This window comes from Budorcas taxicolor, chromosome 6 (assembly GCF_023091745.1).
Source record: "Budorcas taxicolor isolate Tak-1 chromosome 6, Takin1.1, whole genome shotgun sequence".
Classification (NCBI taxonomy): Eukaryota; Metazoa; Chordata; class Mammalia; order Artiodactyla; family Bovidae; genus Budorcas; species Budorcas taxicolor.
In genome coordinates, this window is record NC_068915.1 from 20,225,500 (window position 1) to 20,241,561 (window position 16,062).

A 16,062-nucleotide genomic window follows, 5' to 3' on the forward strand; every position below is an offset into this window, starting at 1 on the left:
CTAATTTTCCTTATTACATATCTGTTAATATATTTTTAAAATTATTTGTAAGTGAAATTTGGTTTGTTGGGCACAGAAATTTTGAGGTTGTTGATCTTTTGCGCTAGTATGTCTGCTTGTTTTGGTCAGCAAATGATGTAGTCAGCAAAGGCTATGCGATGATTATAAATTTAGAGCAAAATATTGAATGTCTTGCTATTAAAAGGGAAGCAGCGCACTCTTCCTTGTGATGATGACGATTTTTGGCTGCACTGCATAGCATGTGGGATCTTAGTTTCTCAGCCAGCTATCAAACCTGTGGCCCTTGCATAAGAAGCGTGTCGTCTTAACCACTGGCCTGCCAAGGAAGTTCCCCTGAGTCTTTATTTTTAATCTCATTTATAGTAAGCACCATCAGTTTAGTCATCTTTCCTTGAAGGGATTATACTGCTTTAGGGCATAGACATAGCTAGAAAGAACCCTGAACATTTTAATGTCCAGGGAGGTTCCATGGTTCAGTATTGTGTCCCCAGCATTTAAAAATGTCCTAAATATGTTGGTATAAGGATACTTTTTTGAATCAATCAATAAATATGAATCAGTATAAATTTTTATATAAGGGCCAGTTCAGAAGAAATAAAAATATTTCTTGATAACTTGCCTTTTATCATACCTTCAAACATCCAGAGTAAATCCTGAAGAAAGCATATTGCAACCCAGGTTATATTCTTCATTAACTAAAAGGATGTTAGTGAGGAAGGTGGCACCATTTGTAGCAATAAAGTGCTGTTATTGTTGTTGTTTACTATTGCAGCAGTAGTAACAAGGGGCTTTGTTACTTCTTATCTCTCCTCTTTTGTATGTTATATATCATGCAAGAATCTCCTAAGTTCATTTGAATATACCTTGCATTTCATTCCTAAGACAGCCATGCTAATAACTTGTCCAGGGTGAAAAAATGGTAAAGCCTATTGACTTTCCTAGGTTTTGCTGGTTACTTGTCGAGATGTTTTATTGGGGATATTTTTTAACTTTACTCAGTTTTTAAAATTTACGGTACTGGCTTGAGTGTTTTTTCTTGCCTAACATTTCTGCTGATGGCTTTGCTTTGTTGTGGGAGTAGAAGTTTACTTTAGAAATAGGTTATCAGATTTAACAGATAAAAATATAGGAGACCCACTCAAATCTAAATTTCAGACTTTAATCTAAATGTCTCATGCAATACTTGGGACATATTTATACAAAAAAATAAGTTGCTATTTATCTGAATTTCAGACTTAACTGGATTTTCTGTATTTTATCTGACAACCATATTTACAGAAGACTCCCTTTTCTCTCGTCATCATTTTCCCAGAATCCCCACTGAATGTTTCCCTTTGGTGTAGGTATAGTGTTAAAAACCTTGTGTTGTTGTTGTTCAGTTGCTAAGTCGTGCCCGACTCTTTGTGACCCCATGAACTGCAGCACGCCAGGCTTCTCTGTCCTTCACTATCTCCCTGAATTTGCTCAGACTCATGTCCATTGAGTCAGTGATGCCATCCAACCATTTCATCCTTTGTCACCTCCTTCTCTTTCCCTCAGTCTTTCCCAGCATCAGGGTCTTTTCCAATGAATCAGCTCTTCGCATCAGGTGGCCAAAGTATTGGAGCTTCAGCATCAGTTTTTCCAATGAATATTCATTATTGATTTCCTTTACAATTGACTGATTTGATCTCCTTGCTGTCTAAGGAACTCTCAAGAGTCTTCCCCAGTACAACAGTCAAAAACATCAATTCTTTGGTGATCGGCCTTCTTGATGGTCCAACTCTCACACCTGCACATGACTACTGGAAAAACCATAGCTTTGACTAGACAGACCTTTGTCAACAAAGTATTATCTCTGCTTTTTAATATACTGTCTAGGTTTGTCATAGCTATTCTTCCAAGGAGTAAACATCTTTTAATTTTGTGGCTGCAGTCACTGTCTGCATTGATTTTGAAGCCCAAGAAAATGAAATCTGACACTATTTCCACATTTTACCCATCTGTTTGCCATGAAGTGCATAGGACTGGATGCCATGTGTATATACGTAAGACCTTATATATAGCATATTTATTATACACCATGCTTTCTTCAGAGGAGTAGCACTTAAGACTTTGCAGTGTCTGGTTTTTTGCCTTGTTCCTTTTAAATTTAGATTTTCTTTAGAGAAACCTCTCATTTATAAGACCTTACCTTTTTCAGTTTTTAGCTTACTTAAACAAGGGCTGTGGAGAAGAGAGTAGTTTAGTCTTAAAGATGATAATGCTAGCTTTCATCAAACATCAACATTCATGCAAGGCATGAAAACAAATTCTACACTGAGTCTGAGTAGAAAGCAAAATGACCACTTTCATAATCACTGTGTACCCAGTATCTGATTATAGACAGATGTAGTTTAAAAGATAAATAACTAGATAGATCTTTTTATCATACATGTCCCAAAATATTTCACAAAGCCATTGCCTAAATAAATTTGATAATGTGTATGCCTAAGATCCACTTGGGGAGCGTGTGCATGTGAGTATGTGTATGCATGTGTTTCATCTATTAATTATCTCTCTTAGGGATCTGCTAATCATTTATTTCTTCAGTGTTGAAAAAATTAATTTGGTTTTAACTCCCTTCTCTACCTTTTTCTGCATCCACTTTAATCTGATTTCTTTGACGAAATTTTTTAAAAAGTCAGACTTAAAAAGTTTGAGGGGAGTAATGCTTATGCTTTCATCTGGGAAGTAAGAAAGACATGGTGGGCGGCGTACTTGTGGAGAGAGTAGGCTGGTCCCCATTGTGTTTGAAGGCTCTGGCCTTACAGAACCTTTACTGATGGTGGGAGGAGCTGCTGTCTATGCCTTGCTAAACTTTCATACTTGCACAGAAACTCAGTCTTGGTGTTCATGTGGTTTCCTCTCACCGCTCGGAGCTTCGTCTTTCATACCTGTCTGAGACTCTACAGTGTTTATCACCTCACTTAGAGGAAAATTCTTCCCTATGATCCTCAATCTGGGGGTCAAATTTGGTTTTTCTTTTCTTCAGTAAGGGTGAAGGGTAGTGGAATAGCCTTTTACATATACCAGAAGAGTATTTAAAATTGTATACTATCATTTGACTTTTTTTTTTTTTTTTAAGTTCTGGAGTGCAATGCTGTGGAGCACTCTCTAACTTTGCCTGAAGGAATGTACAAGACTCTCATTTTCCTAATTTATATTCATGCAGGTTCTTTTTTAGGGTATCTTAATCACATTCCTACAGTGCTGTAGCATTCTACATTAGAAGATCCCTTGTCTCCTTCTGAGGTGGGATTAGGAGGGAGAAAGGGAGAGTGTGTGTTATCAAGTGAGATCTGGAGACTCTGTAACTGTTGGCTGGGATCATGCACTTAAATGTAAAGTGTTTGAGAGTTGGTTTTATTTTTGGTAATTGCTCCTTTTTTATCCTGTTTAACAGTTATATTCTCTTTTCCTCTCCAGCACAAATGTGCAGGTATGTGATAGCCCTTTCCATTGCTCTGAAGAGGAAGCAAGATCATTAGTTGAATCGGTAAGCAACAGATGTCCAAATTATCCTTTATTCTAATAAATCCCATGGGGAAGTCTAACAGAAGTTCTGAAAAATCTATCAGTGAAATGTATCATGTCTTTGGGAAGCATAAAATTAAAAACTAGCATTAAAATTATTTTTTATCCAAGGAATTTAGATTTAAAACTTGTTACTGTTGTTCTGTTTTCTGAAGTTAACCATGTAACTAATTTCCTATACTATTTTCACCAGTTTATTATTGTTTAAATCCATTAGCTCTCCTCTGCACTGACCTATCCTCACAAGTTATCCACTCAGTGTCTAAATTGTGACTGGCTGCTGGCACAAGTGCATTTTGTCTTAAGTTTCTTTTTCTTTTTTTTTTCCATTTAGTTTGGTTACCTCACAAACGTTCCTTCTCTAAGGAGAATATCTTCAGATTTTTCAGGTCTTAGTGATAATGCTGCCTTGAGGCAACTGAATTTATTAGTAAAGTAATACTTGGAGCCCACTAAATAAGAAAATTCAGATAATCAAGTAATATTGCTGTGTAAAGCATATTCAGGAGTGATCTTAGGCTAGAAATCCCATCTATAAATTTAAGGTTTCTGGGTTTTTTCTCCTTAAACTAATTATCAGAAAACTAGTGAGTTTAGCTCTTTACTTCAGGACCAACAAGTGTTTACTCACAATGGCTGCTTTGAATTGTTTTTCACTAATTAATCAGCTGTTTAATTATTTCCTGCTATGTGTGGTTAGATGCTAGGTACTGGAGATGCAGTATTACAGAGAAGATACAAAAAGCTGTCCTCGTATAGCTAACATTGTAGTTGCAGTGATGGATAATAAACACTCAAGTGAAGTATAAAGTGTTTCTGAATGTGATAAATGCAGTGATGAAAAATGAGCCAGGGAAGAGGGGATCCAGTGCCTGGAGTCGGGGGCGGGCGCTGTAGCGACTGGGAAGCACGGGGGACAGCCACGTGAGCCGAGAACTGACCTGAATCTGGATTTGTAGTCGGTACGGGACTAGGCCATGTGGTTGTCGGAACAAAGAGCGTTCCACACTGCAGACCGAAGGCCATAGGTAAGTGGGTGCTTGATGTGTTCACGAAATGCCCAAGAAACTACCATGACTGGTAGGATAGGGGAGTCTAGGGGAGAAAGGAGGAGCTGAGATCAAAAATGTTTGGATCTGCGGTAAAAATGGAGGCAAATTATTACGAAAGACCTTCTGAAAAACACCCTGTAAAGATTATTTTAAGAATTTCATTTCTTATTCTGAGTAAGATGGAACCATTGAAAGGTTTTGAGCAAAAGTATGATGTAATGATATGATCTGACTTGGATTTTAACAAGATCACTCCGGCTGTGTTGACAAGAATGGGCTCCAGGGAGGCAAGGAAGGTGCAGGGGAGCCCTGATAATCATGCACCCTATGATGTCAGTTTGTTTTCTCCAAGTTTTCAGTTTTGTATCTGTGTCGATTACATTCTGAACTTAGTTCTCATTTATTATTCTTTAAGAAAAAAATAGAGGAAAACAAGTTAATAACTTTTTATCTTTATTCATGTAGTCTCCCATTAATCTCAGATTAAGACCATTCTACTTTATGGGACTTCACTGGTGATCCAGTGGCTAAGACTCCACACTCCAGATGCAGGAGACCGGAATTCGATCCCTGGTCAGGAAACTAGATCCCACATGCAGCCAAAAAAAAAAAAAAAAAAAAGAGTATTCCTTTGTAGTTTCGAATTTATAAATGATAGGTATAACAGACTTTTGTTTTAAAGTTAGCTCCAAGATGAAAGTTTCTATCTTACATCTTTAAAAACAAAAATTTCCTAACATTTTAGTAGGAAAAGTCTTCTTAAAATAATTGGAGAACTTGGATATAATCTAGGTAGTTAGATATGGGGGGCAAGATTAGAATTCAGAAACATTAACATCCAGATTTAATTATATGGTTTGGTAGCTTTGCTCTGTTTCGTAATGATGAAGACGGTGCTATGCTGATTTTTCACTGAGAAAGCTGTAATAGAAAATAAAAATGCAGAGAAGGCAGTCCTTCATCAGCTCTAGTAGAAATTACTGTATATGGGATTTCACCGCTAAAAATTTATAAGTCAAAGAATTGCTCTTTTAGCAGCCTCATTCGTGATTTTGGAGCTCAGATTAGGTAACACTTAGTCAAGAGGATTTTATCAGCTTGTAATAATGAAATTTTTTGTAGTCAGAGCATTTTGACTTGGCATTTTATCTCTTCGCTGGTAGCTCAGCTGGTTAAGAATCCACCTGCAATGCAGGAGACCCCAGTTTTTTCTGAGTCAGAAAGATCCACTGAAAAAGGGATAGGGTACCCACTCCAGTATTCTTGGGCTTCCGTGGTGGCTCAGCTGGTAAAGAATCCAGCTCAGCTGGTAAAGAATCCACCTTCCATGCGGGAGACCTGGATTCGATCCCTGGGTTGGGAAGATCCCCTGGAGAAGGGAACGGCCACTCCAGTATTCTGGCCTAGAGAATTCCATGGACTGTATAGTCCATGGGGTTGTAAAGAGTCAGACATGACTGAGCGACTGTCACTTTGTATCTTCAAAACCACATTGAGATGTTTGAATCAACATTGCTTAGGTATAGATTCTCATATCTCTCTATTGCTATATACTGACTTCAAAGTACTGTCGACTTTTGTTTGTTCTTTGCTTGCTCAGAATAACTTAAGGCATCACAGTCATCCATCAAATTTGATCGTATTCACACCACATCAATCCTGGGCCTATATGGAAACAAACTATAACCCCAAGGTTTATCAGTGGGCTTAGAATAAGCGAACTCATTCTTACAAGTTAATCAACTTAGGTAATATTATCTTAAGATAGATGTGAAGATGTTAAATGAGTGTGAAGTAATGGTTAAAACGAAGCCAGGTAGCACGAAGTTTTTAATTTCTAGATGTATCTGAGTTTGTGCTCAGTCATGTCTATTGATTAGGTGAAATTTTAGGATAAAGTAATTGCTTTGATGATCAGATACTCTTAAAGCACCAAAAGAAAAGAAATGGACTAAGCTTTTGAGTGATTAATAGAATCATTACAGAAAGCATATACTTTTGAACATGTATCGATCAGAACACAGTTAAGTGTAGTGGCATTGAGACCCCCCTAAAATCATTAAGTAGTCACCCCAAAATATGTACAGATCAATTAGGAAAAACAGTGTTACCATAACCAAGAAAAACAAAAGCCGACAACCTGATGACTCTAATTTGGAAGAATCTTAGAAACAGAAAAGAAAATATCTACAGAAGTAATATGTCATACTTAAATTAGAGATTTTAAGGAAGATAGTTGATCTAAGAAGGACAATAAGGAGAGTTGAAGTGGTCAGGAAGGTTAGTGAATTTTGTCTATAAATATAGATGCTTGAATTATATACAGTCATGCAAGGCATGGCTGTGTCCAAAACAAGGTTTGTTACCTAAACCTGAACACACTCAGGATCCACACAGACAGATTGTTACTCTGTGTGTCCAGGTTACTGTGTGTGACCACTGGCTACCAACTGAACCACCCAATTATATTTTGGGGGGATAGTGTCATTTTTTGTTCTATAGCCAAAAGTGTAGAACTCTTTCCCAATGTTTAAATACTATGTGACTAGAAATTGGAGCTTTATTTCAGGGAACAAGGTTCAGACCCTTTATAGGGAAGAAAGAATGTATCTTTGTGTATGTCTGTGCACACATGAGTGTGCATTTGTGCATACACATGTAGTTGTCCTTTCAGATCTAATATTAATGTCGAATGACAGTTGATTTGATGCCTGGGATCTAAGATGCTACTTTTAGGGTCCTTTACTATATTTAAAGTATTTGGAAAATACGTATGTTGAGAAGATAGGAACAGTATTTATAAGCTTTGTCTAATAGACGTATAGAATTAGAGAATACATTGTTTAGTATATGTGGACACTTCCAGAAATTAAGTATACGTTAGGCCACAAAGAGTTGGAAAAAAAGTGCTAAGGAGTTGACATAATACAAACCATGTTCTCTGTCAGTAGTATAACCAAGTTACCAATCAGTTAAAAAGTATTAAAAGAAAAAATCCCAAATCCTTGCTGTTTGGAAACTAAAAACACTACTATGCTGCTAAGTCACTTCTATATGTTATGCCAAAAAAATGAATTGTAACAAATTATAAAATATTTAAAATGAATAACTAAATCACTCTGTGTCAAAACTTGCATGATGCTGCAAAAACAGTTTTTGAGAGAAATTAAATATACAGCAGAAATGAAGAAAGAAAGTTGAGAGGCTAAATGTTCAACTCAACAATTTCTGTTTTTTTCCTGTCTTTTCACATTATAGGAAAGAAAATTATATAGGGTAGAGCAAATATTTAATGAAATAGAAAACAAGGAGATATGGAAAAGATCTGTTAAAACAGCAGCTGGGTTTTCTTCATACAGAGCTGACAATATGGACAAACTTAATTCCCTGGTAGCTCAGTGGGTCAGGAGTTGGCCTGCGTGCAGGAGACCCAAGTTCAATCCCTGGGTTGGGAAGATCCCCTGGAGAAGGAAATGGCAACTCCAGTATTCTTACCTGGAGAATCTCATGGACAGAGGAGCCAGGGGGGCTACAGTCCACTGGGTCGCAAGAGTCAAACACAACTTAGCGACTAAACCACCATTAAACAAAGGACCATGAAAGAGAGAAGACATAAATAGCAATATCCGAAATTAAAATGAAGGCATTACAGACATAGGTTTATAGGTGATCAGAAAGGAATAGTCTAAGTTGCTTTTGGCAATACCTTTCTAAACATAGATGAATTGCCAGTCTTGTTTAAAATATAAATAACAATGTTAAATCAAGAACAGACAGACAACCCAAATAGGCTTATCAACAGTTCAGGAGAATACTTAGTTATGAAATGGCAGTATCTCCCATGTTAATTAAAGAAGTCAATCTGTTTCTATAAGAATTCCAATAGGATTTTCATTGAACTTGGTAAGATAATCCTAAAGTTTATATGGAATATTAAAGGGCCAGGGATAACCTAAAGAAGACTGATAAATTTAAACAAAGTTTTTTTAATCTGTAAACAAAAGATACCACAGAATAAGTTAAAAGATATGCCACTGATTGGAAGATCTTTGCATGAAGTGACAAAAGGATTAACAGTTTATTCAAATCAACAGGAAGAAAATAACCCAGTTGCGGGGGGGAAATGGGCAAGCAGTATGAATGGGCAACTCATGAGAGAGGGTATTTACATTACTAGAAAACATGTGAAAATTTGCTGTATTTCTGCAGTGATCAGTGAAATCAAACGTAAGACACAGTGCAAGTTCATGGCTATCAGATTGGCCAGCATTTACTAAGTGTTTTTAAACACGTGGAAAGGAGACCTCTCGTACTAGTTGATGCGCTTGTGGGAGTACAAATTAGTGTAACCACCTTGAAAAGCAGTTAAGTAATTTCTAGTATGGTTGAAGGTGCTTATAACCCACTACTCTGAAGTTACCTTTCTAGATATACATTCTATAGAAACACTTAATACCTGTCTTTTTATAATCAGACATGGGCAAGTTGGAAACTGAACAAATGCCTTTCAATAGAAAACTGGGTAAATAAACTGTAGTATACTTATACAGTGGAATGCTATACCATAGGTAAAATTTGTGAATTAAAACTATATAACTCTACATGGATAAAATCTGAAAGTGCAGTATTGGGTGAAAAAATGTTTGCAACATTGCATGTATTGTTGAAATAAATTTTAAGAACACTCCAAGTAGCACCATAGATTTTTAGTGAATATAAACAGACATGTTTTTCACATTTTTGAAACATAAATAAGAACAATAAGCACTGGTTTCAGCCAGCATTTCTCCTGGTAGTTAGGAGAAGTTACTTCTGAGAAGGAATAAAAATAAATAAAGTTTTTATTTTTGATGAATAGGGAGAAAAAGAGACTTCAGTTATAAAGTTTCTGAAATAACAAAATGTTAACTCTAAAAAAAATCCAGAGAATAGATATTTGTTATAATGGTCTTTACATTTTCTGTGCTTTTGTAGTATTTCATAATTAACAGAATTTGATTGCCCAGGAAAAAAATTAAATTAGTGAAACCAAAACTTTATTATTTGTGAAGACCAGCAAAATTGATAAACCTTTAGCCAGAATGATCAGGAAAGAAAAGAGAAGACAGATCTTCAATGTCAGGAATGAGGCAAGTGACATCACTACTGATTTGGGAGATAATAGGAGAACAATAGAGCAGTATTGTGAAAAACTTTGCATCAGTTAATTTCAGAATTTGGGTGAAACTGGACAGATTTCTTGAAATACGTAAAATACCAAAGCTCACTGAAGAAGAAACAGGTATAAACAAATTAAATCTGCACTTAAAATATCTCTCTGTAAACACAGCTCTGGGCCTTGACTCCCGCTACTTTTATTCGGCGTTTACCAAAGGTTCTAGCCAGCACAGTAAGGCACTAAAGAGAAGGAGCGGCGTCCAGGTTGCAAAGGGGGATGTATGAGTGTCTATATTGAATTTTCAATAAAATTAACCTGAAAGCTATTAGAATACGTGACTTTAGCAGGGTTGCAGGATATAGGCTCAGTATACAGTAAACAGTCGTGTTTTTATGTATTAGGAACAAAAATTAGAAACTAAAAATAAATACATTATTTATAATGACTTCAAAACTGTGAAACATTTCAGAGTAAATCTGGAAAAAAAAATATGTGAAAATCCTGAACCCTGAAAACTATCACTTATAGCCCATAGATATAGAACTAAATAAATGGGAAAATATTTCATGTTTATGATTTGGAAGACTCAATATTGTTATGATGTCAATTCTTTAACTGATCTGCAGGTTTAATGCAGTATCAATCAGATTTCAGTACACTTTTTTTTGTAGAAATCAGCAAACCCATGTATGTAAATACTAAGGGCCTAGAATTAGACTCAACAACTTTGTGGGGAACAAGGTTAGAATACTAATTCTACCTGACTTACAGACATTTTACACAACTGCAGTAATGAAAAGAGTGTAGTAATGGTGTAAAACTAGAGAAAAGATCAGTGAGAACAAATTCACAGATAGACCTACATATATGTAGACAACTGATTTTTGAAGTAATAATCTTTTCAACAAATAGTTTGTGAACAGTTGATTATTCCCTGTGGGGGGGGGAAAAACACTTTAATCCATACCTTGCACTATGTATTATAATTCTCTAAAGTGTACCTAAGACAAAATTTAAAACAGAAAACTAAACCAGTTTTGACCTTGGGTTAGTTAGGCAAGATTTCTTAGATATAACACTAAGTTCAGTTCAGTTGAGTCGCTCACTCGTGTCCGACTCTTTGCCACCCCATGAACTGCAGCACGCCAGGCCTCCCTGTCCATCACCAACTCCTGGAGTCCACCCAAACCCATGTCCATTGAGTCGGTGATGCCATCCAACCATCTCACCCTCTGTCGTGCCCTTTCCCCTCCTGCCTTGCCTTCAATCTTTTCCAGCATCAGGGTCTTTTCAGATGAGTCAGTTCTTTGCATGAGTTGGCCACAGTGTTGAAGTTTCAGCTTCAGCATCAGTCCTTCCAGTGAGTATTCAGGGTTGATTTCCTTTAGGATGGACTGGTTGGAGCTCCTTGCAGTCCAAGTGCAATCTGTTTTGTTTAAATGTTAAGTTGAACTTCATCAAAATTAATTTTTGTTCTGTAAATGACACTCTTAGGAGAATGAAAATAAACTACGTGCTGCAAGAAAACATTTGAAAATTGTATGCCTGATAAAGGGACTTGTATCTAGAACTTAAAGAATTCTCATAATTGAATAATAAGAAAACAAAACATCAGCCTCCCACCACAAAAACTGCAAAACATATAAATGGTTGCTTTGCCAAAGAAGGTATTCTGAAAACAGGAGATGATGCTCAACTTCACCAGTCATCAGGAGGATGTGTATCTGCAAATTGAAAACCAAACTGGAGCTTCCCCACCTGCTTGTTGGAATGCAAAATGGTAAAACTACTTTGGGAAACAGTTTGGCATTTTCTTAGAAAGTTAAACATATACCTACCGTATGATCTAGCCACGTCACTCTTAATTAGATATTTCCCCAATAGAAATGGAAGTCTTTGTTCATACAGAGACTTATTTATGGTGGCTTTATTTGTAATAGACAAAAATTGGAAACAAACCATATTTCTATCAATAGAAATAAATTGTGGTATATTCATATGAGGAAATACCCATAAAAAGAAATGAATTATTGATACAGGCTATGACATGGCTGACAGAAAAGGCAATGGCACCCCACTACAGTACTCTTGCCTGGAAAATCCCATGGACGGAGGAGCCTGGTAGGCTGCAGTCCATGGGATCGCTGAGAGTTGGACACAACTCAGTGACTTCACTTTCACTTTTCATTTTCATGCAATGGAAAAGGAAATGGCAACCCACTCCAGTGTTCTTGCCTGGAGAATCCCAGGGACGGCAGAGCCCGGTGGGCTGCCATCTATGGGATCGCACAGAGTCAGACACAACTGAAGTGACTTAGCAGCAGCAGCAGTAGCAGCAGCATGACATGGCTGAATTTTAAAAAATTATATGGAATAGAAAAAGGCAGATACATGTATTATACCGTTTATAATTTTAGAATATGCGGACACTAATGTGTACTAACACAGAACAGGTGATTGGTTGGAGGGATTACAATCACTTACAGGGATGGAAGGAACTTGGGATTGATAGTGACTATGATTATTATCTTGATAGTGTTAATGGTTTCATGAGTATGTGTGTGTGTGTATATATGTCAAAACTTATCAAACCGTACACTATAAATGTGTGCAGTTTATCCCATGTCAGTTTTGGTTCAGCAAAACTTCAAGGAAAAAAATTTTTTTTTTCTGGAATCAGACTGTCTGCACCCAAATCCCAACTCTTATTCACAGTTGGAAGCAAATTGCTTAACTTATTTATGCCTTGGTTTCCTTATTTATAAAATAAGAAGCTAATAATAGTATCTTCCTTGTACTGAGGGCTGTTGTGGAGAACTGAATTAGGTAGTCCAGGTAAAATAGAGAGCAGCTAGAAAGTATTAATTAAATATTGGGGTTTATTGCCCCTATTGTATCAATAGTATTGTCGAACTAATTTGGCCACAGAGAGAAGCCCCTTCTTGAATATTTTTTGAGTATTCCAGCCTCTTGACTACTTCCAGTGATGAAGAGAGCACTTCTTCATGAGGTATCCCATTCCATTAATGCATGAGCAGTGGAAAAGTCAACCTAGTTCACATTATTCTGTGAAAAGTAGTTCTTTTTCAGAGACTTAAGCAGAAAGGATTAGGAGAAAGAGTGAGTCAGTGTCCACAACATAATAACTCAATGTAGAACTTAACCATATATCCTGTCTGGGAATTTTTTGCCCTATAATTCTCCCACACATTTCTTTCTGTTCAGGTATTTTCCTTGTATTCTGCTCTCTCTGGAAATGGACACCCTCTGGGCAGCATGCAAAGTTGGGAGAAGTTTGAATTAGGTTATTTGGTAAAAGCTTAGTATGCGCTGATTATAGTTATTTTACTGGAAGAGGAAAAAAAAACAACAAAGTTTGAACTTTGTGAGATTCTGCACACAATCTCAGTGCACATAGGACTGAGAGAGAGAACCAGACCCATTGCAATGGAATCCTAGCCTAGCCTCAGACCCTACACAGCCCGGTAGCTGCAGAGATGTAAAGCTGTTAGAACCTGCAATTCGGGCCAAGGAGAATAAGTAACCATGCTCCTGCTTAGTTGCAGGGACCCAGTCCTGTGATTCTGTGCACCTTTAGATCACAGCAGTGATGGAAAACTTCCCCAAAGGGGAAAGATGTCTCAAACTGGGAGGATAGAACGCCTCCCAGGGAAGTCTTGGCTGTCTCAGTCTGACTTGTTTCCGCCTTCGCCTGACCAGACTTCACCGCAAGCAGTCTCCAGAGTGCAAATCTGGAGCACAGCAAGCTAGGAGATGACAATGCTGATGGTGCATGGAGGCATGGAGAGGAGTGCTTTGAAGGAAAAAAGTGAGGGGAAATTTCAAGTTTAATTAAAAGTATTATTCTGACTACATTGAGTAGATCTTATTTATTCAGTAAATCAGTATGTCCACAGTGCTGTGTGACATTTTGGATGGTCATTTTTTATTTGATGTCAAGACTTCTTAGCTGAATTGTAAAGAGCAGTGCATTCAGGAGACCAGGGCCTTAGAAGGAGTTCCAGTGGCAATTAATGCCATCAGTATATACACTAGTCCTCTCTCACCACTAAAGCTTACCAGCAGTCTTATAAATGCTTGTTTGTATTTACATACTAAATCAAAGATGAATCCAGATAAAGGATTATAAATCCATCATCAACAGTGTCTCATGTGAGTCTGAGTCTTCTTTAAAAAAATTCACACCAAAGCCATATTTACGTTTTTCTAGAGGTCCACAACAAAGATAATCAATAGACCAGGTAGTTTAGAAGTGTGTCTTTTGGGGTTCTGTGCCCTAATAGGAAATTACCAGTGAGTGAATATTGTTAAATAGTTTCAAATATGAGAAGTAATAATCAGCAGAATAATGTTGCAGTCCATTAGAGTTGTTGGATAGGGCTTTTAGCTGCATGCTTCTCAGATGATTTCCTTTGGGCATGCACTTCATCTCTGCTTAGAGCTACTGAGGACAGCAGCCACAGTTTCCTTGCACATCTCAGAACAAGATGACCATCCTTGGTGTCTGGTTGTTGAAATCAAGCCAACTCAGAACTAAGTTCTGAAGTCAGTCTGACTGGGAGGTTCTCTTATCTGGACTGCTTGGACTGCTTCCGCAAGAGACCTTCCCTCTGTGGTCACTCACTTTACATCTCTATCAAAGAGGACTGTGTTTCCCTTTAGAGGGGAGACTTTCTGTGGGTGTGATTTTTCTAACGAGGCCATACTACAATATTCATGCTATACAGATCTCTCTTATTTGTGATTCTGAAAATAAACATCTTTGTGGCAGTTCACTATTAAAAAAACTTTAAATAAGGTATTTTCTTGATAAATCCAGATCCGATTCTAGTCACCTTATATCTCCTTCTTCGGTTTCCCTTTTTCCTTAAAAGCTTAAAAAGCTTTTGCTTAGAAGCTTCATTGCATTGCCACTCAAACATGAACGAAGAAGGTGAAAGTAACATAGAATTTTAGCCAATTGAATATGTTCATGAAAGGAAGAGAACGTTTATTAAACTTAGACAAAATACTCTTACATTTTGTTTATGGATAACTAAGAACTGGTCAGGTTTTATTGACTCATAAATCAGAAGAGAAATTGTGAAAATAAAGTGAACATACTTCCAGTTACCAAATAGGTGAATTATGGGATGGAGTGTACAACAAGGGGAATATGGTCAATATCTTTGTGTGGTGACAGATGGTAACTAGATTAATCGTGGTGACTCTTTTGTAATGTATAGAAATACCAAATCACTATATTGTGTGCCAGGAACCAACATAGTGTGGTAGGTCATTCATATACTCATAGAAAAAGAGATCGGATTTGTGGTTGCCAGAGGTGGAAAGTGAGAGGAAGAAGAATTAAATGAAGGCAGCAAAAGGTACAGACCTCCCGTTATAAGTAAGCACTAGAGATGTAACGTAAAGCATGATAAATATAGTTGATACTGCTATATGTTATATGTGAAGGTTGTTAAGAGAGTAGATCCTAGAGCTCCTCTGGTTGAGTGGTTAAGACTTCTCCTTCCATTGCAAGGCGAATGGGTTTGATCCCTGGTTGGGGGGCTAAGGTCCCACATGCCTCGTGGCCAAAGGGAACAAAACCATAAAATAGAAGCAATATTGTAATAAATTCAATAAAGACTGTAAAAATGGTCTGTATAAAAAAATCTTTAAAAAAAGTAAATCCTGAGAAAAAATTAATTTTGTATCCATATGATAATGATGGATGTTCACTAAACATATTGTGGCAATCATTTCATGATGCAAATTAAATCATTATGCTGTACACCTTAAACTTATACAGTGCTGTATGTCAGTTATATCTCAATAAAACTGTAAGAAAAACATGAACATAGAGTAATTGCTTTATGAACCTTGGAAACATAATGCCTGGATGGAATACCCAAGGTAATGTAATTCAACTGAAACCCTACTGCACTTGAATGAAAAATCAGAAACTTTTTTCTCTTTAATTTTAAATCCTTATAATAAAGTAAAAGAATATCAATTCTCATATCATGTGGTAAAGCAAGATTTTATGTTGGCTGAGTGTATCATGTTTGTTTACTAATTTGAACAAATGTAACCTACAGGTGAAAATGCTTTCACGGGGATCCAGTGGGATTATCTGAAGCAGTGAAAAGCAGTTGTATTAAAGTTATATTAATTTAACATAAAGTTTACACATGAATAGGGACAGAAGCCAGAGTAAGCCTTCTTTGGTTGATTAAAAGTGTAATATTTCGATAATGAAAGCACTAGATTTGT

At 36.8% G+C, this 16,062-nt stretch overlaps 1 protein-coding gene across 2 annotated transcripts in view; it reads left to right on the forward strand.

Annotated features, from left to right (window-relative positions):
• Positions 1-16,062, forward strand: part of PPA2 (inorganic pyrophosphatase 2) — a 101,081-nt gene that overhangs the window by 80,252 nt on the left and 4,767 nt on the right. For both annotated transcript variants that reach the window (XM_052641914.1, XM_052641915.1), the window contains one exon: positions 3,469-3,538. In XM_052641914.1, coding sequence (XP_052497874.1) covers positions 3,469-3,538 — 70 coding nt within the window. The remainder of the gene's footprint in view (positions 1-3,468; positions 3,539-16,062) is intronic.